At 37.5% G+C, this 25,686-nt stretch overlaps 2 protein-coding genes across 2 annotated transcripts; one reads left to right on the top strand and one right to left on the bottom strand.

Annotated features, from left to right (window-relative positions):
* Positions 1–208: 208 nt before the first annotated feature.
* On the bottom strand, positions 209–25,358 carry c12.2 (von Willebrand factor A domain-containing protein c12.2). Its single transcript, XM_089702683.1, has 21 exons — positions 25,024–25,358; positions 24,491–24,614; positions 24,172–24,307; positions 23,810–23,977; positions 22,638–22,802; positions 14,818–14,976; positions 13,273–13,612; positions 12,683–12,929; positions 12,160–12,300; positions 11,814–11,949; positions 10,776–11,673; positions 10,248–10,453; positions 9,530–9,711; positions 6,072–6,231; positions 5,485–5,640; positions 4,497–4,605; positions 3,404–3,524; positions 2,817–2,997; positions 1,863–2,008; positions 965–1,066; positions 209–325 (listed from the first exon to the last, which is right to left on the bottom strand). Exons 1-21 carry the CDS (start codon positions 25,208–25,210, stop codon positions 217–219), a joined length of 4,173 nt encoding a protein of 1,390 aa, XP_089558809.1. The 5' UTR covers positions 25,211–25,358; the 3' UTR covers positions 209–216.
* LOC149483595 (uncharacterized) lies at positions 18,923–20,853 on the top strand. The gene is made up of 2 exons (XM_089702681.1): positions 18,923–18,989; positions 19,477–20,853. The coding sequence occupies exon 2, from the start codon at positions 19,593–19,595 to the stop codon at positions 20,568–20,570; it is 978 nt and encodes a 325-aa protein (XP_089558807.1). The 5' UTR covers positions 18,923–18,989; positions 19,477–19,592; the 3' UTR covers positions 20,571–20,853.
* Positions 25,359–25,686: the final 328 nt, after the last annotated feature.

The following is a 25,686-nucleotide window of genomic DNA, read 5'->3' as shown; positions in this document are numbered from 1 at the left end:
TGTTTTGCGCGAAGTGACAGTAGTACCCACCTCAACGCTTCGCTTATGAGGCGTGCAATATAATATCAATCAGAGTGTTTTAACTCACCGACAATGACCGAATTTTTTTATGAAAATATTAGTATAAAAAGTATAAGTATTTAAAAAAACAACAAAATATTCTTTTAACATTAAAAAACAATTACTTTTAGTAACACCATTTATATTATTTATTTACTACGAAGTCTGTAAAAGCGAAGACGCAAATATTTGTTGCATGATTTGAGGTAGAGATGCTACGTCCATACACACGTGGGCGTGGCCTACTGGAAGTTTGCGGAGTAACCTGATGTGGGAATTATTTAAAAAAAACTAAGAAATTACTGTTTGTACATGTAGCTATAAGTTTTTATACGATACCATTAATTACGATATTTAATTCAATTAAATATGTATATATACATAAATAGTAATATTACATAGTATACAAAGTCGCGGTCGCTAATCGCTATCTGTCCGTCCCTATAAAACGGCTAAGATCTTTAAAACCAGGCAATAGATTTTGAAGAGGTTTTTTGTAATAGAAAGTGGTTCTTGAGGAAGGTTTTAATGTATAATTGGTCAAGTTCTACAAAGCGGAAAGTGAAGTCCCGTGTCCCCGTAGTGGGGTAAGGGGCAGATGCATTATTCACACATCTGTTTAACTGATCGATTTTCTTTAGGGACAAGTAGGTGATCAGCCTTCTGTGTCCTGCCAGACCGAGACATTTTTTTTTTCTTCGTCTCCACCGGGAATCGAACCCAGGACCCCTCGGTTCTACGCTCACGCGTCAACCACTGTACCAAGGAGGCGGTCACAACAGCCACAAAGCGGAGGAAGAAGTATAAATTCTATATTTGTAGAAAAAGGATAATTAGTTTTTCATTTAATTTACGACATATTTTAGTAAGTATAATAAATAGCGAACATATTAAAAGAACTCACATGTTAGCCTCGTCTCCCAAACTTCCTATGAAGATGACGTGCGCTTGCACTCTCGGATCCGACGTCATTATATTGCCCAGCTTTTCTGGAGGTATGCCGTACCTGTATTCAAACATACACAATTTGTTCAGGAATATTATGTTTTATTATTCAATTGATCCACCACAACCAAATTAAGATATTCACGCCAAAATCAATGTATTTGAAAAAATACGCACATTACTTAGAATAAGAATAATATGTAGTAATAGAGAAATATCTCGTTACGAATATAATGTGATTTATTGAAGATAATTGAAGATTTGATTCTCATAATTATTTATTTACATTTCCGTATCAAGCATCAAATAAATTTATTTCGTACTGGCTGGGATCAAGGGTTTCATATTAAACGGCTTTCTAGCTAAGAGGTGTTTTTCACGATAAATTCTATTTATTGTGCTGCTTATTGACTTACAACATCAAAGATATATTACCAAGAGCAAGAAAAAATATATCTCTACATAGTATAAAACAAAGTCGCTTTCTCTGTCCCTATGTATGCTTAATTCTTTAAAACTACGCAACGGAATTCGATGCGGTTTTTTTTAATAAATAGAGTAATTCAAGAGGAAGGTTTTAGTATATTATTTATTATGTTTTAGACAAAGCGGGCGAAGCCACGGGCGGAAAGCTAGTTCTAATCATAAAATACAATATAAAACAAAAAAATGTTGTGTGGTTTTATGAAACCATGGTAAAAGTGAAACTTAGGCACAAAATTATCGTATTTGTACGATAATTATCGTACGGTTCCGAACACTGCTTTATACCTACTCGGCAGCCGACCGTCACGCGACATGCGCTACACAGACCAAAAAGTTTGAGACGATGTAATAAAAGTTTCACTTTAAAATACCTCCTCAAATTAGCATCAGACAGTATCAACACGATAGCTTCATCCGCGTCTTCACTCGCGAGTGTACTGATCGCGTGACTCGCGGCCGGTAGAGTGTTATCGCCCGACCAACAGAACTGCGCGTGCGCGTGCATTGTGCGGATTACCTGGAAATATAATAAGTACAATTTGTTATTTTTGCTTTTATGGCATTCAAATGCTTTATAAATTTATATTTATATAAATAGAAAATAGAGAATAGAAAAAAATCGATCACTGCTTAGTTGGTCAGGCATCCGCCCCGGATTGGCGTGAAAGGATGCGGGTCGAGTCCCGCCGCGTGATCTCTCCCTCTCCCTCTCCCTCTCCCTCTCCCTCTTCTCTCTCTTCTCTATTCTCTCTTCTCTCTTCCCTATTCTCTCTCTTCTCTCTCTTCTCTCTCTTCTCCCCCTTCTCTCTTCTCTCTATTCTCTCTTCTCTCACTTCTCTCTCTTCTCTCACTTCTCTCTCTTATCTCTTCTCTCTATTCTCTCTTCACTCTCTTCTCTCTTCTCTCTCTTCTCTCTTCTCTCTCTTCTCTCTCTTCTCTCTCTTCTCTCTCTTCTCTCTCTTCTCTCTCTTCTCTCTCTTCTCTCTCTTCTCTCTCTTCTCTCTTCTCTCACTCACCTGCAATCTCTCCTCGTTCTCCGGCGGCCGGTCCACTCTCACCAACTCTAACGCATGTTCTTCTCCAGAATGTCCGTACATATCGTATCGTATTCTTGTCTCGTAGCCATTTATCGCTTCAGTGAGTACTCTCTCTCACTCACACTCACTCACCTGCAATCTCTCCTTCTCGTTCTCGGGCGGACGGTCCACTCTCACCAACTCTAACGCATGTTATTCCCGCGAATGACCGTACATATCGTAGTGAGTTCTAGTCTTGTAGCCATTTATCGCTTCAGTGAGTACTTTCTCTCACTCACACTCACTCACCTGCAATCTCTCCTTCTCGTTCTCCGGCGGACGGTCCACTCTCACCAACTCTAACGCGTGTTCTTCTCCCGAATGTCCGTACATATCGTATCGTATTCTTGTCTCGTAGCCTTTTAGCGCTTCGGTTAATAGTACTACGGCTTCCATGGAACGTTCTAGACGCCCGTCGTATGAGTTGAACCTGTGGTTTGTAGAACACATTCATCAGCTATCGAAATAAGTTAAGTAGGTGTAGATTAAGTATTATTAATGTCATAAAAAATTAAAAAGATTACTCAAATCCGAATTAAACTAGATTATACAATAGCAAATAGGTACTATAGTACTAGCTTTCGCAAATCACCACGTATGTCGACGCGAGCAACTCGCGCTAAAAGTGCGCGTGTACAAAACACACATACATATATCAGAAATGAATGCTATGCCATCCCTCTTCTTCGTAAAAAACTGTTACCGTCACGCGCCTAAAGAAGTTTCATTTCGATACAGTATTGTTTAGTTAGACGTAACTTTTTTACTTTTTTATGTGGGGCTGTGCTTTGTTTAAAGTATCCTATCAAAACTAATCTAAATAATGGACGACGAACCTATACATACTGCCCGACACGTCCACAACAAGCCGCAACCGCTTGGGTTTGTCCGGCGGCGAGCCCGGTGGGGGCTCTTGTTCCGTTCTACGCCGGTATATCGAACGCTCGCCTGTTATACCTAAAAACACGATGATTTTATTAACCGACTTCTTTGGGCGCAATTTTGACCCACTTTAAACGGCCAGATTTCGTTCAAACTTTGTAGATTTATTGAGGACCGATGACAATACACTAATTTGATAAAATAAATAATAGTTTAAAAAAAATAAATAATGTTGTGTAGTTTTATGAAACCACGGTAAAAGTGAAACTGTTCGAACGGTTCCGAACACTGCTTTGTGTAGCGCATGTCGCGTGCCGGTCGGCTGCCGAGTAGGTATACCTACTCGGCAGCCGCGATACACGCGACATGCGCTACACAGACCAAAAAGTTTGAGACGATGTAATAAAAGTTTCACTTTAAAAACACGCTTTTTATAGAAAACCGAACTAAAAGCGTGTTTTTTAGTTTTTTTTAAGTATTATTTATTGTTACATTGAATTACGTTGGTAGTGGACATATTGGAGAAATATACATATTATATAGGATAGTAGATACGTATTCTTATTGATGGTTTAAATTCATAGCAATACAAGCGGTCCGCCCCGGCTTCGCCCGTGGTACCTACATGTTTAAACTATCCTATCTGTCAAGTTGGATCGAACTGCACATGGTGTGCGAATTTTATTATAATCGGTTAAGTGGTTTAGGAGTCCATTGAGGACAAACATTGTGACACGAGATTTATATATACATATTAAGATTAAGTAGAACACAAAACTTTCTTTTGTCTCATTCTTTAACGTTATTGAAATAAAGAACTTAAATAAATACAGAAGAATAATAGAAGCGCTTTCACACAAGTAAAAAATAGACTTGAACCATTCATGGTGTAGTTATACTAAAAATTAAAAACTAATGTTCCTCACTTCGAATGCTAATTAAAAACTATTTAATGACTTAGATCAACAGACGAGTAAAAGAGTTCTAAAGGATAAAATTAAATATGTACATCTGCCCTATGCCTTATTCAGTATTATTACTATTTACCCTCAATAATTTTGCCATCATCCAACTCCCCGCTAGTCTGATGTCTGCTCCATTGTCTCTCTTTCTTCTTCGCTTGCAACTCCGCTAGAACTCCTCTTAGAGCACTTATCTATAGATAAAGTGGTATTTTCAAGAAAAAAATTAAAATTGCAATAACTCTTCAACGGCTAACTTTTGGATATGGTATTATAAGATCAAATCAGTTTGTTTTGACCCCTACTACACGCTCTTAACAGGAATAGGTCGACTTAACCTGTAACCCTGTATAAATTGTTATTAATTATATCAATAAATACTATGCTTTAAAAGACATATTTCAAGGAATGTCGATATCTATATATATATATATAAAAGAAAGTCGTGTTAGTTACTCCACTTATAACTCAAGAACGGCTGAACCGATTTAGCTGAAAATTGGCAGGGAGGTAGTTTAGAGCCAGGAGAAGGACATAGGATACTAAATATGTACCACGGGCGAAGCCGGGGCGGACCACTAGTTATGTATAACAAATTATGTACAAAACATCTTATGTAACAAAAATTTAAGTTAGACGCATCTAAAATACGATTAATTTGGTCTGAAGATATTATCGAGTTCAAAATAATCACAGGTTGTTAAAAATTCATGTATGTATTTTATTAGACCAATCGTTTCAAACTATTTTTGAATAACAAAAATACACTTTTTCTTTTACTGAAAAGCAGAATCTAATTTATTTTAAATAGCATAACTAGCTTTCCGCCCGCGGCTTAGCCCGCTTTGTCTAAAACATAATAAATTATATACTAAAACGTTCCTCTTGAATCACTCTATCTATTAAAAAAACCGCATCAAAATCCGTTGCGTAGTTTTAAAGATTTAAGCATGCATAGGGACATAGCGACAGAGAAAGCGACTTTGTTTTATACTATGTAGTGATTTAATGTCTCTTCCATGCAATTTAATCATTTCAAATGCCATAAAACAATTAAAAACAACAAGACAGACCTGAGGTTGCACCGCTCTAAGAAACTGTCCATACAAGTTAGCATCGTATTCACTCATTTTGATCTCCTTTAATCTCTCCTCAAAAACTTTCCTATTCATCTCACGGGCCGCTTTCTTCACGTGTTCGGGTATATCATCTTTTTCGGCGTCGGATAACTGTAGAGTTGTTAAATATTCATGAAGTTTGGAATGTTTTAGAAAGTATTATTTTAAAACTGACGATTTGAAATATTAATTCGTGTGTTTGTTTGTTTGTTGTTGTTTTAATGTATTTTTAGGGTTCCGTACCCAAGGGTAAAATGAAAATTAAAATTAAAATGAGCATGAGCATGAGCACGAGCATGAGCACGAGCACGAGCACGAGCACGAGCACGAGCACGAGCACGAGCACGAGCACGAGCACGATCACGAGCATTAGCATTAGCATGAACATGAACATGAACATGAACATGAACATGAACATGAACATGAACATGAACATGAACATGAACATGAACATGAACATGAACATGATCATGATCAAGAACATGAACATGAACATGAATATGAAGATGAAGAGGAAAATATTCATAACATCTTTCTCTCACCTGGTGCACATCATGCCCTTTATCCAGTCTATAGGGTCCGCCCTTTCCGCCCAGACCAGCAGTATCTCGCCCCCCGGTTCCGCCCGCCCAAGTGTTACCGCCTACGTGCGGCTCGTTTTTTGGATCTTCTTTACCGTGTTTAGGGGAAGATACGTCCTTGCTGGAAAGGACATGTTATATAAATGTGAAAAGAAATTTTTGTCAGTCTATTCAGTAATTATAACGCATTTCTACTATTTGGCGTAGAACATATTGTTATTTATTTATTTATTATTCAACACGAAATCCAACATGTTAAAAGTTAGTGCGGAACATTGTTGAACAACGTTATCTGTCTACTACTATGAGTCGTCACTCGCGAAACTAGTATTATGTTACGCCAACTGGCAACGTCGCACGCTGATACGCAACGTTGTCCTACATGATGAGCGTCACGTGTTGCGAGCTAAATATTGCTTATTGGAAATGGGGCTATTCAATTTTTAACTTGACGAACTCGAATTACATAATATTATTAAATTAATAGCTTATTATTTATGCGACTCATTTTATTAATTAATATGCCTTTCACGGCCAATCTTCCCAATACTTTTTATTTTAATTTTTTTCTCACTGTTAAAGTGAAACTTCTTTAAGCACGTTAATGGTAAAATGTCCAGATCGCGTCATGGCAATACCATCACATCATGGAGTAAGGCGACGATTTTAGTATCTTTGAATCTTGCCAAAAAAGTTTCACTTCTCACACAAAAAAGTTTCACTTCTCTCACAGATAAAAAGATCTTTTTTGACGTGACAACGTCTTATAATTCGATAGAGCCGGCTGCACGCACGAAAAAACATGACTCATGCGGCGTTACCTCGCTCTGAGGCGTTCCATATAAGGCTTAAAGTGCAAGCGAGAGCGCGGAACGAGCGACAAAGAAGCACAATCGGACGTTGTCACGTTCAACTATCGTCAGTAAACCGACTTTACAGACAACCAATTTTTTTTTTTTTTCGTTGGTAAAAAAGCAACTCACCCGCTAGTCCGCTCCACAGTGAGCTGAACCCTGCCCTCATTGGGTCTGCCCTGCAGCACGCCCTGTGTGGGCAGACCGCTAGCGTGCAGCACTTCTAGTTACGACCAGCAACTCACCCGCTAGTCCGCTCCACAGTGAGCTGAACCCTGCCCTCATTGGGTCTGCCCTGCAGCACGCCCTGTGTGGGCAGACCGCTAGCGTGCAGCACTTCTAGTTACGACCAGCAACTCACCCGCTAGTCCGCTCCACAGTGAGCTGAACCCTGCCCTCATTGGGTCTGCCCTGCAGCACGCCCTGTGTGGGCAGACCGCTAGCGTGCAGCACTTCTAGTTACGACCAGCAACTCACCCGCTAGTCCGCTCCACAGTGAGCTGAACCCTGCCCTCATTGGGTCTGCCCTGCAGCACGCCCTGTGTGGGCAGACCGCTAGCGTGCAGCACTTCTAGTTACGACCAGCAACTCACCCGCTAGTCCGCTCCACAGTGAGCTGAACCCTGCCCTCATTGGGTCTGCCCTGCAGCACGCCCTGTGTGGGCAGACCGCTAGCGTGCAGCACTTCTAGTTACGACCAGCAACTCACCCGCTAGTCCGCTCCACAGTGAGCTGAACCCTGCCCTCATTGGGTCTGCCCTGCAGCACGCCCTGTGTGGGCAGACCGCTAGCGTGCAGCACTTCTAGTTACGACCAGCAACTCACCCGCTAGTCCGCTCCACAGTGAGCTGAACCCTGCCCTCATTGGGTCTGCCCTGCAGCACGCCCTGTGTGGGCAGACCGCTAGCGTGCAGCACTTCTAGTTACGACCAGCAACTCACCCGCTAGTCCGCTCCACAGTGAGCTGAACCCTGCCCTCATTGGGTCTGCCCTGCAGCACGCCCTGTGTGGGCAGACCGCTAGCGTGCAGCACTTCTAGTTACGACCAGCAACTCACCCGCTAGTCCGCTCCACAGTGAGCTGAACCCTGCCCTCATTGGGTCTGCCCTGCAGCACGCCCTGTGTGGGCAGACCGCTAGCGTGCAGCACTTCTAGTTACGACCAGCAACTCACCCGCTAGTCCGCTCCACAGTGAGCTGAACCCTGCCCTCATTGGGTCTGCCCTGCAGCACGCCCTGTGTGGGCAGACCGCTAGCGTGCAGCACTTCTAGTTACGACCAGCAACTCACCCGCTAGTCCGCTCCACAGTGAGCTGAACCCTGCCCTCATTGGGTCTGCCCTGCAGCACGCCCTGTGTGGGCAGACCGCTAGCGTGCAGCACTTCTAGTTACGACCAGCAACTCACCCGCTAGTCCGCTCCACAGTGAGCTGAACCCTGCCCTCATTGGGTCTGCCCTGCAGCACGCCCTGTGTGGGCAGACCGCTAGCGTGCAGCACTTCTAGTTACGACCAGCAACTCACCCGCTAGTCCGCTCCACAGTGAGCTGAACCCTGCCCTCATTGGGTCTGCCCTGCAGCACGCCCTGTGTGGGCAGACCGCTAGCGTGCAGCACTTCTAGTTACGACCAGCAACTCACCCGCTAGTCCGCTCCACAGTGAGCTGAACCCTGCCCTCATTGGGTCTGCCCTGCAGCACGCCCTGTGTGGGCAGACCGCTAGCGTGCAGCACTTCTAGTTACGACCAGCAACTCACCCGCTAGTCCGCTCCACAGTGAGCTGAACCCTGCCCTCATTGGGTCTGCCCTGCAGCACGCCCTGTGTGGGCAGACCGCTAGCGTGCAGCACTTCTAGTTACGACCAGCAACTCACCCGCTAGTCCGCTCCACAGTGAGCTGAACCCTGCCCTCATTGGGTCTGCCCTGCAGCACGCCCTGTGTGGGCAGACCGCTAGCGTGCAGCACTTCTAGTTACGACCAGCAACTCACCCGCTAGTCCGCTCCACAGTGAGCTGAACCCTGCCCTCATTGGGTCTGCCCTGCAGCACGCCCTGTGTGGGCAGACCGCTAGCGTGCAGCACTTCTAGTTACGACCAGCAACTCACCCGCTAGTCCGCTCCACAGTGAGCTGAACCCTGCCCTCATTGGGTCTGCCCTGCAGCACGCCCTGTGTGGGCAGACCGCTAGCGTGCAGCACTTCTAGTTACGACCAGCAACTCACCCGCTAGTCCGCTCCACAGTGAGCTGAACCCTGCCCTCATTGGGTCTGCCCTGCAGCACGCCCTGTGTGGGCAGACCGCTAGCGTGCAGCACTTCTAGTTACGACCAGCAACTCACCCGCTAGTCCGCTCCACAGTGAGCTGAACCCTGCCCTCATTGGGTCTGCCCTGCAGCACGCCCTGTGTGGGCAGACCGCTAGCGTGCAGCACTTCTAGTTACGACCAGCAACTCACCCGCTAGTCCGCTCCACAGTGAGCTGAACCCTGCCCTCATTGGGTCTGCCCTGCAGCACGCCCTGTGTGGGCAGACCGCTAGCGTGCAGCACTTCTAGTTACGACCAGCAACTCACCCGCTAGTCCGCTCCACAGTGAGCTGAACCCTGCCCTCATTGGGTCTGCCCTGCAGCACGCCCTGTGTGGGCAGACCGCTAGCGTGCAGCACTTCTAGTAACGTGTCCGCTATGTCCTGGCTGTAGCGGTCGAAGTCGAATACGTTGCCGATGGCTGTTGCTAGGTCTTCTTCTGGGTATTGCTGGGGACATTTGGTTTTATCTTAGTACGTATTGAATGTTGTGTCATCATTTACAATCTCATTTTAGTGAGCTTTAAACACAAAGAAATTGTCGAGAATGCATTATTATTATATACACCTTTATTTACACTTTGCCTGTTACTCCCGCGCTGCTAAGTCGCCCAAATGTGAAAGTGCTCTTAGGGCTGATTTTTCAATCTTTGGTTAAAACTTATTCGTCGAATAATGTATAAAACTACCATTTTAAAAACGTATTATAATTGCCCGTATTTGACAGTTTACGTGACATTTTAATATTATCGTGTAATACTTTATTGGACGGATAAGTTTTTTCCAAGCGTTGAAAAATCGGCCCTTAGTATACAAATTTTTTAGTTTTTTTTTATAAAGTCACAGTTACTTGAAACTCTTGGATTGAAGAATTGATTTGAGTCAAATACACAACAAAATTGTTCAATCCAATCTCATCTTTATCATAAATGTTCAAGTTTAATAGCAAGATTCATGACAAATCTTAAAAAAAACACCCTATTCACCTGCAAATGTTTCACGATATTGACCAGTTCCCTCGTCGAATACGGATACGTCAATTGTCCTTGATCAGCCATATTTCTCAAAGAGGCGAACGCTTGCACCAATTTCTTCATGATGTCTTCCGGAACGTCCGGACCGTACGACCGGAGGAGCTCCATTTCCGATTCGATTGATGGATTGTCGACCGCGTGACATGAGAATAGGTCACCTAGAGTAAAATACAAAAAATTATAATGTGAAAAATTATAATTACAAAAAATTATTACGTTGTCGAATGAAAGGATATATTGGGAGCACTATATTTTTTTTATATCAGAAACCACTCATCGCAAACCAATTTTATAATTAGAGGTCAATTTTGAATGTTTATTTAATTATTTAAGGAAATTGCATGAACATTCATAGACAAAATATGTGGATACTATTTTGAGGAATAATTTAACTTATATCTCCTCTATCATCTAAATCACTTTGTTCAAAATATATATTTGTTATAATAATAAAAAAAAACAATAAAATATTTGACATACCCAAAGACGCGAAGAAGTCATTGCCCAAGAACGGAAACCCAGGCCGATTCGCTAGCACAATCATCTTAAAGTCATCATGAACCGGGATAAAGCTGGCCACTTCGCCTGCAGAACTTTCCATCATATCCTTTGGAACTATCCGTCTTCCATCACTAAGTACCATCTCCCCATTCTCGACCAAGGTCTTTAGAATACATGTCACATGTGTTGGCGCCTTATCTGCTTCATCGACCACCAATACATGGCCGTATTTAACAGCTTTAACTAGTGGAGAATCTTCGTATATAACAACCCCATCTCGTACCGTAGGTTGTACTGTTAGCGACTGTACTGTTGTATCTCTATGCAACTGTATGTACTCTCTCGGTCGATTTAGTAATTGTAAAAGACGATCCGCGATCTTATTCTTGCCTACTCCTTGATTGCCGACTAGAAGCAAGTGATTCCCAAGTAAGAAGTCTTGCAGCAACCATTCCAACAACCTTACATGTTGTGGAACGTCATAGAACAAAATATCAGGCACTTTTGTTAACGCCTCCGTTTTATACACTTCTGTACTCGTGTCTCCGATGGTTAGGACACCATTTTTAACTGAGCAGCCAATTTTCTTTTCTGAATTACCAAAGAGGCCGAATTTCGATGGAGGTTCTATACCGATCTTTTGACTGGCGCCATCTAGCGCTCGTCTCGCTAAGTTGGGAAGGAATTTAGCTAAGAACGTTCTTTGTATAGTTTCATAGGCTGAATCTGTGGGATATTGGGCCATTCGACTGGCTATTCTGAGCAGTTGTCGAGTTGATAGGGAAGATGATAGGTTTTTGAGAGTGCTGTCTTCGGAGTTCCTGAGTTGGTCTGCCAGGTTTATTATAGAATGTAGTGGCGTAGATATATCACCATACTGAAAGAAAAAACATGACTTTTACTGTCATCAATCAATTGTAATTTAATATTTAAGCATAATATGGTGACTTTAAAAACATTCTTATGACAAGACATTACATTTTTTTTATCTAAAAGACACATAATACTTGTTCTTACCAAGCTGTTAATAATGAATATTTCCTCTTCTTTACTTAGATTTCTCATCTCGTGGAAAATGAACAAGCTCAATATTTCCGGAGAGAGCCAATGCGGTCCACGACCCAACACAGGCGGTTCAGCTAACGCAACTATTCTGAAATAATTTTCAATATATTATATTGTCACCGCTTTGTGATGAAATGACAAAAAAAATATAAATAATATTGTTAATATCATAATATTGCGATTAAAAGTTTTTATTTTTAAGAAAAAAATTACTTATTTGTACGGAACCGTTAGTGTTGCGAGTCCGACTCGCAACAATTTTTTTTTTTGTTTCAACTTCAAGCTACAATCGACTTACCTAAACGCCGGGTGTATTCTCTTAACTCCACTATCTTCAAGATCCTTTACAGAGAGTCCAGAAGCAAGTAGATCATCGTATCTATCGTGACGGACCAATCGCGTTCCGTCGTGAAGTTGCAGCTCTCTGTCGTGAACTAACCTGTGTACAATGTTGAATGAATGAAATGATACCATTTATAATGAAAAATTATTTTCTTGTGCACAAATTGGATGCTCTTAATCATGCGGAAATTAATAGAATAAAAAAATAAGATACAATAACGAGATAAGAAAAATAAATAACTAAAAATAATTCTGAGCCAGAAAACGCTTTATCTCTACATGTATATCTTATTGAAATTGACTTGAAATCAGTAGTAATATAGAATTTATGAGTTAAATATTACTTTTTGTAATGATATAAAAGGCAATAATCAAACGTTTAACTAAATAGCGTTAATATCAACAATGTTTTTTTTTTTATAGTGGAGAGTTAACAATGTACCTTATCCTATTCCAATAAGAACTAAAATCAAACAAACCTGTGCAAAACCGCCAACGTACTAGCATGAATCCGATGTAGACCATCCAACACCGCCATACGACCCTTCAAAGCCGCTTCAACTAACGCAGAGTTCCTCCAAACTGTATCACCATTATCCAATGTGGTTCGTTGTTGAATCAGATCTCTAGCTGTCATATCTTGGTACAGGACTATCGGCTCTATTGTGTATCCCAATAAGGACGCTAATTGACTGACTAGAAGACTCTTGCCGCAGCCCTTTGGTCCTGAAATGAAGATTGCTTAATTTTTGCACTTGTGATTTTTCTTTTTTGGTTTGTGTTTCTTAATATACAAATAATATAATATGATATGTATAGTACCTTAATACTATAATATTCCTATCATAAACGATTTTAGCAGGAGTATTAGCGGACTCGTAAACTTCAACTGATTAGAAACTCATGTGAAAAATGATGCATGCCATGAAGACAACTGTTTGAGATCGACAAAATATTTAACCGATTTCGAAAATTAAAAGATTTACAATAGAAAATTAACACTTACTGCTAGCAGCTAGCAGCTAAGCATCAACAAACAAAGCAAATAATAATGTGTAAATAAACTTACCAACAATACAAAAGTCTCCAACACTATGACTCAGCAATAATTCATTCAGCAGAAGACTCTGGTAATCCGTCTTAATTATTCCCTTTTCTTCTCTCTTACTCTTACGCTCTCCACACGGCACGCTAAATTGACTCTTACTGCCGTTCATTTCTATACTAACTATAGCTTCTTTTCCTTTGACTTCTATATCAAGTAAGGATATATTCCATTTGGGCTTCATATCCATTTTAAGGTTATGTAATACCGCTTCCACATTCTTGATGTGCTCTTTTGATAAAAATGTTTTATACGGATATAATAGGTATAGCAGTTTGTGGATTGGAATGTTTGGATTGTTCTCCTGGAAATTAAATACAATATGAAATTTACAAATCACATATAATTTCATTGATTCACGTGTGTTTTTTTTTTTCATTATTAGGAAAGAAATGGGTCGGATCATTAAAATTGTACATTCAAGAATTTATATGTATTTTGAATTAATGATGAAAAAGTATACCGGCCAAATTGAGAACCTCCTCCTTTTTTTCGAAGTCGATTCAAAATGCTCAATTTATTTTGTTGTTATTTTGGACGATTTTAATTTTTTTATTGTAACTTTTCAACCTCATATTTCGATTTCCGGAAAAGCTATTACAAATACTTTACTAAAGAAACTTCCCTAGATAGATTAGCACAAACCTAAATTCAGGCAATTAGCAAAATACACAATCGCGTTCCATTCCCCTTGACACTGAAACCGCGTAGATGACGAGATCGCGTGAAACGCACCGAAACTAAGAAACTGACTTCAAGGGCATTTGGCACACGCAATCTATTTTGGCAATAAAATATATCGACCATAAAAGGCACCTTAACTTCGAGGATTGTTCTTTTTTGTCTTTTTGACACTCTGGAGCCATAAAATCTAGGTTTATATCAAATATGAAAAATTGCCGTCTTTATTACATTGCTTCCGTGAATAAATATGGGTTATAATACCTATTTAGCAATCTATTTTTGGTAATCTTATATCAGTCACTGTTTCTTTAATCATATACCATATTTGACCCCACTTATTTTGCTGATTTATTTTGACGTGACAACGTCTTAAATTAGGTTGCGACTGGGAGTCACTTATGAAAAAGTGTAACGCTCGGTAACGTTACGATGAGTCACCGAACGAGAGAGAGGCCCGCCGAATGCCTTGCGTCTCTCTCCCACTCAACTATGATCGAGAAAAAGACGTTGTCACGTAAAATCTTCGCCCGTAAAACCGACTTTACAGGCAACCATTTTTTTTATTGTATTTCTGTTATATTCAAATGTTTATATTATGTTATCAGTACCCTAATTTATTCAGGTACCAAATCAATTGTAAATGCTTCATGATTAAAATTAAAGTGCACTTCATCGAAACATACAACAGACTTGCTTTTTATCTTAATCGTTAAAAATATACAAATATGTATTTTAAAACAAACTGCATTTTCGTCCCCAAAACATATTAGGTTCCTGTCTCGAATAGTCCATCTCTAAAACCGCCATTTTCCATTCCAGACTCACCAATATATACGCAGCTGTGTGCAGATTGTCAATCGGAAAGTCTGGCAGACTGACTTGCTGTAACTCCGGACTGATCAACGCGTACGCTGCTGACATTAGCTGTTCGAGCTTAGTGGGATCCACACGGGGCGCTTCTTCTTTTAACATTGTTAGATGTTCCTAGAAATAATTCTTGTTAATACTTATAGTTATATTACGTGGTTAGTTTTAAAAGACTATTAGAGAGCATAGGATTTACACCAAACGGTTACATGTAGATGATGAGAATAAAGCTCTTCAATGTAAACTAATTTAATTTGCCTCAAAAAAACCCAACAGAAATGTATATTTATTTGGTGATGTTAAGAGTAAGCCTAACATAATGTTGTTAATAGAATTACATATGGATCTGAAGCTAAATAACAGCACAAAAGAGTCTTCAGTGCGACAAAAAGAATAATTAGCAGAAATACTAAACAAAATTTACAGAATGAACGACACAAACTTGTTTCATTATAGAGGCAATTTTCAAATCAAAATTAATTTCGCAACTTAGCGCAGGACCGAATTGAAGACAGACTGTCACGCGAGGGCCGTTATATTGCACTCATTATAGTTTTAATTATTGTGATTAACTAACTTGTGCGTGCAGAATGTTAATACTTAAATAAAGCTTATTACTGCTGTAAATATTGTGACGTTAAGTTTTGGTAAGGCATATTTTTATACCGTAAACCGTACCGTAAATTTCTGTATTGTATATCGATTATGATAAACCGTTTTGTTAATTTTGTTAAAAATATACCATTTTTTATCGACAATAATTATGAATTACGCGGAAGAATGTTCACTACATTTGTCATTGGTAGAATTGTATAATGAGCTAATATTATTATGTATGTATTAATAAATAAACATCAATTCGGAATCTATTCTCCAAAAAGTGCAGTATAAAAACCCTTCTTGGCTTTAATTGTAGAGCTGGTACAGAATTGAAACACGTAACCTAATGAGCCAATGAAAGCTCCGGATAATTGCGGACAAATTGTTTCCGTTTAAGTCGGTAATTTGACGTCTATTTGCAGTAATCTTTAACAAGGACTTTATTTAAAGTGTATTAAAATGTAAAATGTATTAAAAATTCACGGACAACTTGAAGAATGTAATGAAAAAGTAATGTACATTTTCATAATTGTTAAAATGCGGGTATTATAAAATATTATGAATGTTTGTCAATATGCTGTAAATGAATAAAATGATTGCAACCGAACATGTGTTTTATTACTGATTAAACCCTTACAATATAAATTGAAACAGTGCTTTAATAACGATAAGAAACTCAAAATTATTTAATTTCCAAATTTCATACATAATTCCTATCAGCATCACAACATCCAAATCCATACTTAATATTATAAATGCGAAAGTAACTCTGTCTGTCTGCCTGTTACTCAATCACGCCTAAACTACTGAACCAATTTGCATGAAATTTGCTATGTAGATATTTTGATACCCGAGAAAGGACATAGGCTACCTTTTATTGCGAAATATTATGTACCACGGGCGAAGCCGGGGCGGACCTCTAGTACGTAATAAATCACCCATGCGCGAAATAAAATGCTGTAATATTCTAAATGTACGTTTCAACTATAACCAATACCTACATACACTGCCTGTCGTAAACTAGCGAAGCGCTGACATGATACAAGATAGCGATCTATGTATGCTAAAGAGTTGCCAACTATCGCGAGCTTGTGACCTTAATGCGAGGTATAAGTATTTGAAGATATTAGATAAGAAAACGCTTTTGTAGCGATACTGAAAGTTATATTAATGCGTGTTGAAAACACGCTAAAGATCTCTGTTTTGAGGCATATAAGATGTTTTTTCGGTAGTTAGTTTTTTTTTTAATAGGTTTATAATTTTGTGTTTATAATCGCCCTATTTCAATCATAACCAGATAAATAAGGTAAAACCTATATAAAACAGGCAGACAAAAAACGTTTCAAAAGTGTAAGATTTTATAACAGACCAGAGTTTAAGGATGATAAAATAATAGGCCTATATTACAATTTATCTAATAAGCGTTGCAAAAAATCTAAAATTAATAATTTGCAATTTGGATAAATAGCAAAAAAGCACCAATCAGTTACAATGCTCAAAACTCCACATCTGAAAATAGCTCGGAAACCTTTCGCAACCGTTAATTTCCAACAAAGATGCTATCGCTAAAACTTCTATTAGGTGAACAAACTTCGAACATTGAAAACTACTGATTTGGCCAAATAAACTTAATGTTTCGTGCAAAATAACAGTTCCTTTGGTACCTTTCTGAATTAATACACACTATGCTAGCTCTACATTCTCTACCTTCGTTTCATAGTTTTATTAGTAGTATATACATTATGAACATTATTTTTTCTTTAAGAACGTTTATATTTATGTTCACATAAATTCATAAGAATCTATTTTGATGATGATCAGAAGCACTAGGTTTAAAAACTTGGATAAGTACTAATTCATAAATGTCTCATATTTGTATAATAAACATAATAAATATAAATTGACCAAATTAGACTAATTTGGGTTCTAACCGTTGACCATAAATAATGCCCAATTCATTCATTTCAAATTCTTTCGAATAAAAAAACTTTACCATTTTTAATGGGGAATTCTGGGGCAACTTTACCTTTCTATTTTAAGACTTTAGCTAAAGATTTTCTTTTCGAGAATATACAGCTACCATCAGCCTATCCCTGTGTCACAAAGTAGCGTGCACCCAGTTCGTGGACGAACAAATAGACGACATTTATCGCCGTACAAGCGACCAAATTAAATTATACCATGCCAATTTCAGGGAATATTAATGTGAGATCCTCGTAAACAAATATAGGGTACCCTATAATTTTGCAACATAAACAGAAAGGACAATAATTTTCATCCTTCAAAACATTCCGTGATATCCATTTTATGTATAGAATCTGAATAGAATTTACATATTTTAATTGGCTATTTGTTATTTTTCACACTGGCCTAACTAATAATATTTTCATATTTATATTTGTTTAAGATATGTGTAATAATAACCTTTAATTATTCCCACCATAGAAATATTAATAATTTTGTATGGTAGTAGGACTAAATTAAACAGTTATGGCCCTAAAAAAATCATTAATAGTAATTTATTTTTATTTATAAAAGGGCAACATCTTCATCCATATCTGAATTCTTATCCCTCCATTCTCATTCAATGTTTTTCAAAATAGCATCCCTACCAAACTGAAATCTATATATTGCTCAATAAAGAATCGAAAGAAATCAAAGTTAACAGTAAAGTTTGTCGACGGAATGCTAAAACCAAAGTGTCACTGATCGCATCAAAATAAATAAAAACAAAGCAGTTCACCAAACTTATAATTGTCGTCTTTTTGCTTGAAAAATGTGAACGAAGTGGAACTTTGCATGATCTAATCCAACTGAATCGCAACATTTTATAAAGTTGATTGCACACTGGGTTCGAATTTAAAAGATTTGTCGTGTTATACCTAATAACAAAACAAAAAATCCTATTCAATGTATGAAAACCAAAATATTTTTAAAGAGTTGTATAGTCGACCGACAGCCGCTTATCTTGCCTATCCTATTGAACAGGATCTATTTTTTACTAAATTCTGATAGTCTGTTTATAGCACATAATCTGTTTATGGCACGATAGTCATGCAAAATCGCATTTTTCTGACTCTAGATCGTAGGTGTTTTGAACCATAAGAGAACTTTAATATGACGTGACATCTCTTGTGTAGACGAACAAGCTCACCACTTGAGTAAGAAAGCAGAAAAAACCGCAAGAAGCAGACAGAACATATCTTTGCAATTTGTTCCCATTGTACCTCCAGCATAACCGAATGTTTACGACAAAGCTCAACATGGCATCGCCACCGTCAGTAACAAACCGCACGGAAATCTGCCACGTCGTCTGCTTTCCGGGCAAATATCTATTCGAGTCTTATAAAAACTTTGAAAATATAATACTTTTCATACTAAATTCTAAATAGAATCCTGAAAGATCATTACCGAGAAAAATAGTACAGTTTCGGGATAGTAACCAATGCAAATGAGAATCTTTATGATACATCACATTTAGAAATTAATTTAGTTCTATAAAGATTAATGTTTTGGATGAACTGTTTAAGGTATGTCTAATATAAGTATTAATGTACCCTACAAATGTAGTTAAGTATATGTTATTGTTTCCAATAGGTAATGCAGTAGTAAAATATATCCAAAAATTGCATTAGTAAAACCGCATAATTGAGAATAACAATTTTCTTTCCAATACGCAGTTCAATGAAAATACGATATCCTGTGTCACGCTTTCAAATCAATTATATTTAATTAATCAATCCCCAAGTTAATGTGGGGAAAGCAACAGGCAGTTAACGATGTGATTTTTCTTGAAGCTTATATACTGAAATTTCGCCCCATTTAATACCTATGTAGGAATACCTGCTCGAACAACGAAAAAATGAATTATATAAACATTTTTTTCTGCTCTAACTATTTCGAAATAACGGTAGCTGTTACCGTCAATGGAAGATTATCACTTCTCATTTATTTTAGTAAAAAAAATTTTTGCATAAAAATCTAAATCATTTGTTAACAAAAGCAATGTATTTTCAGAAGCTACACTCGATGGCAACTCGAGATATAACAACAATTAATTATGAAAGCAGTAAGAGCTGCACGTACAAGCGATTGCATGTCTAGATGCCTTTAAATTTGGCGAGCGGTGTAATATGCCAGCGCTCTGGCAGTCCTCTCAACGACCTATGTACATTCGAACCGTATGGGTCGACGGATTCCGACATCCCATACTTAACTACGACGATCCTTGTTATATTAAACTGAGCGCGAAAAGAAGACCTTATTCATCAGCCAGTACCCATAAAACATCAACAAAAATTAGAAGTGGCCGCCTTAGTCACCGACACGAGGATTTGGAAGACTGTTTACGAAAGTTACGTCTTGTGATAACAAACGATAAATCATTAAAAGGCGATCAAGAACCTGGCGTGGAAAAACTTAATCTATCCGACGTTGATGACTCCGACGACGAACTGAGAATAACAGCGTCTCCGCAACCTTTAAACGATTTCGACTCATCCAGATACGATAACATAACAATGAAAGCTATAAAGAGTAATCGGACTTCCCGGACCGATTCTAAGGAAAACACAGAATTGTCGGATAGAGTATTACAATGGTTAGACCTAGCTGGCAAGATAGATCTGCTGAAGGAAGATACGGGCGAAAGGATGTCCCAACCGCGGCACAGTTGGCCAGAAATACAAAAGCGGAATTTAATTAAATCAAAGACTTCAGCCGATTTAAAGGCAAAGGAGTCAAAACCGGTCGAACAGAAACTGAGTGGCCCTATCGATCGGAATGAATTTAATGTGCCAACGTCGAATACGATTGAGAACTACGCACGGCAGTCACGAAACGTGAAAAGCACGCTGCGACACGACACAAGGATAAAGGAAAACAGACGGGCCAAAGATATAAAGCGTAACATAGTGGAAACCAGACAGAAAGTAGTCACTGAGAGGAGCGCGGTGGAGAAACAGTACGCGGAGTTAGTTAGCAAGAAATTGATTCCAGATGTGGGAAAAGTTAAAAAGCAGGTGCACATTTTTATGCCAGAGGCGTTGCCGAAACGAACGGATTCTAATGTGACTAGTCGAACGCAGAGTCTGCTATCGCAGAAAATTTAATTGGGTATACTTATTAATCCATATCTTATAAAATTGAAATTTTTATTATAAGAAAAAAAATTGTATGATGAATGACTTTCTAAGAAATATGATTTGTGAGTAATTATTGTAATAACGTTGATTGTAATTATAAAATTTCATCAAATAAAATTGTTTTAAATTTCATGTCGCTGTATTGATAATTTATGTTATTCGAAATAACAGCATAAATATACATGTATAATTATTACATAGGTCTTTCTCTGAGCCATCGAGCAAACGTGCGAATGTAAAAAATAAATTACTAGTAATAATATTTATTGTTTAACATACATCTTATTTTATATTTCAGTAATTGTTTTCTAAATACACTAAAAAAATCAAGTGCTATCATAACACAGTGACCTATAAAAACGATGTATTATTTTATTTTTAGTTACAAATAAATTAAAAACATATTAACATTATCTTATATTTGCATTTTTTATCAATATAAAGATTTCCTGATAACAACGTCAGATGGTAAAGTACATGTTAATGTTTACTTGCAAATTATGTTTCAGGTTCATACTATGTTATATTATGTCCACAGGCAGGTCATATCTATGTCGTAGGCAAAATGGATGATTTCGTCTTTTACAAACAGTGTCGTAATTTGGCATTTCGTATTATGTCTAGAATTCGAAATCGGCAATTTTTAAAATAGAAATTTTTAGATGCCTGAAAAATACTTGTGAAATTAAAGATATTTTAACTAGGCCACTAGTTCCTATTCACAATTTTTTTTATCAAATTTTGACAAGCCCAATCCATATCCAAACTAATCAAAATCAATATTATAAAATATCTGATACGATTATTGTTCGTGTTACATAGATTTTATTTAAACGCTATTCATTGAAGATAGTCATTCCCATAGAAATCTAAATAACAAGACACTAGAAGTCGTAAGCGTGCGTGACCTTGTCGCCACTCAGGTGATTTTCACATCACCAGTGCATTCGTCACTGTTCAGTTGCTCTGGAGACGTATGAGTGTATACATGGTGTGTTTCAGCAATTCCCATTGCGGAAATTCTTCCACAAGTTGTAATTATATTTATAAAGGAATAATATTTCATCGGAAAATATTTTTTTTTAGAAATAATGCCGTTTTTCCTTAAAATTATAGAATATTTACAAGTATTACGAGTGTCACCATAGTAATCGAAATAACAATGAATGACACAGTCGACCATTCTTATTATCACGTTTGTTCGTATTGGAGCAAAAAGTCTCATATACTTAGGGATGTTATCTATACTTATAATAAATCTGTAGAGAGGCCAATTCTGTACATGAAATATATTTAAAAAAAAACTATGAAGGGGTGATAAGGGATCGCTACTGATGCCAAAAATGCAATCAGTAAAATTTTTGTCTGTCTGTCTGTCTGTCTGTCTGTCTGTCTGTCTGTATATTCGTTATAGAAACAAAAACTACACGACGGATTTTAACGAAATTTGGCACAATTATTCTTCATACTCCTGGGCAGGTTATAGTAAAAGAATCATGTAAATCGGTGTAGAAACACCAAAGTTATACATGAAATACGCTATAAGTCATCGCGCGTGAATTACATGCCATAAGGATTATTTTTGTGTATCAGTTGCCGCGTTCGACGCGCTTCGCGGCGGGAGCTATAAAAAGGCGGCGGGTCCGCACCCGTTTCGCGTTGTCACGAGTACGAAGTACGAGGATGGTTCTTATGTAGAGAAAACGTAAATATGTACCACGGGCGAAGCCGGGGCGGACCGCTAGTTCTAAAATAAACCGTAAATTCGTGCGTTAGGATACATATTCAAAAGCTTAATTTAATAGTTAAGTTAGTTTTCACTAAAATCAAGCTGTCCAATAAAAGGCATAGTTTACTTGTGTGTACTGTTTAGCTTTCGGTTTGAATGTGTTGATTTTGGCGACAGCGGTTTTCATACGAATTATGACATTATAGCACTTCTATGTGTCTTGTTATTTAGATTTCTATGGTCATTCCATAGAAGAATAAAATAACAAAATCCATAAACAAATAACAATAAAAACCTGAACTCACCCCAAAACCAACAGTAGCGACATCTCTTGCCTGGAAGCGGGAACGCAGCGGGGGGTCCAGTGGTTGTCCCGAGTACCTTGGTACCGGCAAGCCTAGTGCGATCACACGGAACCGCTCATCCACACGCACTAGACGCCATTTTGATACCTCTTCTAGACCATGCTCCTAAATGTTTGGATAATATAAAGTGTTAAGTTGACAAAAGCAAAAGGTATGAGTCACTGTTAAAAGTAAAAAATGGTAAATGTAAGACAAAAGTAAAAGATTAATCCATCAGTCCTCGGAATCACAGACACAATAGAAAATCTATTGTGTCGCGCCCCGATCGGGGCTTACGGTGGTCAATGGGTTAAAGACAAAATATTAATACAGTTTTTTTTTGGCCCTTTTTACTCCAACTTCATAGACAAAATTATTAAAATTAAATTCACATGTTACAATTTACTAGGGATGTAACGATACCGATACCGATATATCGGCCGATATAATCGGCAAGCCGATATATCGGTATCGCCGATAATAAAACAACCGATACCGATATCAAACAATTCAAAAAACCGCGCCCAATGAACGATGCGGGAGGCCGCCCGCGCGTGCGCACTTTGTTTTCTGAAAAAACTCTACCAATAGTAAACTTTTATTAGGTACTGATTGTATGTGTATTACTTAAAGTTTAACTGACTTTGTAAAATAATAATACTAAAATAAATGGTTTTGTTGTTTTTTGATTTGACATTTTTATTTAAAAGAATACGATTAACAGTTGAGTCTCTGTTAAATGTTGGTAACTTTTTATGCATAATTCACTATTTATTTTTCTACCAAGCCATCGATATCGGTATCGGTATCGGTATCGCCGATACATTACTACAAATATCGGTATCGGTATCGTATCGGCAAAATCATGTATCGTTACATCCCTACAATTTACTATAACATTAATAAAATATAAAAATGTTGTGTGGTTTTATGAAACCACGGTAAAAGTGAAACTTAGGCACAAAATTATCGCATTTGTACGATAATGACTCCGAACACTGCTTTATACCTACTCGGCAGCCGACCGTCACGCGACATGCGCTACACAGACCAAAAAGTTTGAGACGATGTAATAAAAGTTTCACTTTAATATAAGATATAATGTATTTTTCAATAATAATACCTCTACTTACCTCAAGCAATTTATCATATCTTGATGATGGTATCAAAAACCTGCCATCTTCCAAGTGCATTTCCCTATTTTCCAGCAGATTATTTAGGACTGGCAACACATTTCGTTCTGCCTTCTCTATGCCTTCTATGACAAGAACTCTTCCTTCGATGGCGGCTCGAACTGCACTCTGTATACAATAATAAATACTTGTATAAAAAATCATAAAATGGAAAATAACAGATAAAATACCCCTAAAGTATTTTATTATGATAATATGGTGTATTCTCTCATAGTGTTTTCTGTGCTATCAATATTAATCCTAGTTCAAACTCAAAAATAATTATCTCAGTCACAGATCACATTAAAAAAACAACAACATACCTGATCAAAATATTTGGCCGTAGAACTTTGAATTTCCCTTCTCTGTTTCAGATCAGCTTCGGTTGTGTCACGGGAAAGTGCCACATACTCTAATTCCCTTTGTGTTAACTCCAAGTATTGAAGAGCTACTTTGCGTCTAAAAAAATTATATTAATTTTATTTCAGGACCATTATAGTACAATAGTCATTTAATAAAAGAAAATAATCTTAAGAACTTCTGTATATTTAAAATTAAAAAGAAATATGAACTCATGACTTCAACATATTTTTTTTTAAATTTTAACTGCTTTATTTTACGTTACATAAATGAACATTATACCTGCTTGGACCAGGTCTTCCTAACAGAAACATGTCCTGGCCTAAAAGGTCCTTTTGCATCATCCATCTTAAGTTACGGAGAGTACTTTGGGATAAATTCTTGAGCTCTGCCTCCTCTATGGTCACTAAAAATGTTATTTCAATTCAATCAATAATTTTTCAATTCAATTAAATAATTCAACCTCAGTAATTTGAGATTTGATCAATTCATGTCAAAAGGAGCAAAAATTATGCAATTTTTGCTTTGTTGTTTTATAAAGTGACATTTTTGGAATATAATAAACTCATAACTCAACTTGTTCTCCAAATATTTTGAATAGTCATAACAGATTTGGTATTAACCACCGTTTTGGAAAAGCAGTTTTTACAAAATTTAATCTTTTAAAGTGTGTTCTGGTTATAGTATCATATTTTTTCAGAATGATAAGATGTGTATATGAAAATGCTTATTGCTTATATCATTAAAATTACATTTCATTTGATCTAAAAGTGAAAGACTAGTAAAATATAGGTTATTTTTTGTGTTACACTTACAGTACTTTCTTGGGACATATTCTATCTTTTTCGCACTTTTTATTTCTTTGCTTACATTTCCAATAGTCACTCTTCCTTCACTTGAATAAGCTCGAACTAATTTAGGGCTTACATTTATTTTACGACCGTTTAAAATACGGATTAAAACATCAATCCTACGCACGGTCACAGCCGGATTAAACACCATTTTATGAATTAAAAATTCGTTAATAAAATATTAATAAAATTATGGTGTTATTCTTGCATCATCGTAAAACTTTAATAAATATTTTTTATTTAATTAACACTATTTTGCGATAAATAGTCCAAAGTCTAATTGTAAATAATTGTCAATAAAACAATGTCAATGTCATTTACACGATTTGCAAAACTTTTTGACAATTTGACGTCTCATTGTTAAATGTTGCCATTTCTATGGAGGTGGTTAAACGTGAGTCAAGTCAAATGATACCAGATCACACCATGTGATAGCTTCTTAAAGGCTTCATTTGTATTTCAGTTATTTTAATTTAATTTTCATGCAAACTGCAGAGCTCTACATCATCAATTAAATTCAAGTATTAACCATTTTATCGCGCAAAATTACTAGTATTTATGCCTTAAAAACCAATATTATACTTTGATATACTGTAAATAAAAGTGGTATATATTCATAAACATCTT

This window comes from Colias philodice, chromosome 13 (genome assembly GCF_061535455.1).
Source record: "Colias philodice isolate Cphi_HAF_F1 chromosome 13, ilColPhil1 Martin Lab GWU primary, whole genome shotgun sequence".
NCBI classification, from domain to species: domain Eukaryota; kingdom Metazoa; phylum Arthropoda; class Insecta; order Lepidoptera; family Pieridae; genus Colias; species Colias philodice.
Note: the sequence above shows the minus strand (reverse complement) of the source record. Positions and strands in the feature narration are given on the sequence as shown.

Coding starts and splice junctions, on each gene's coding strand:
- LOC149483595 (XM_089702681.1), top strand. CDS start 19,593: ATGCCAGCGCTCTGGCAGTCCTCTCAACGACCTATGTACATTCGAACC.
- c12.2 (XM_089702683.1), bottom strand. CDS start 25,210: ATGGTGTTTAATCCGGCTGTGACCGTGCGTAGGATTGATGTTTTAATC. Junction 13,613..14,817: donor ACACAGCTGCGTATATATTG/GTGAGTCTGGAA, acceptor TTTAATTTCCAG/GAGAACAATCCAAACATTCC. Junction 12,301..12,682: donor ACGTTGGCGGTTTTGCACAG/GTTTGTTTGATT, acceptor CATTGTACACAG/GTTAGTTCACGACAGAGAGC.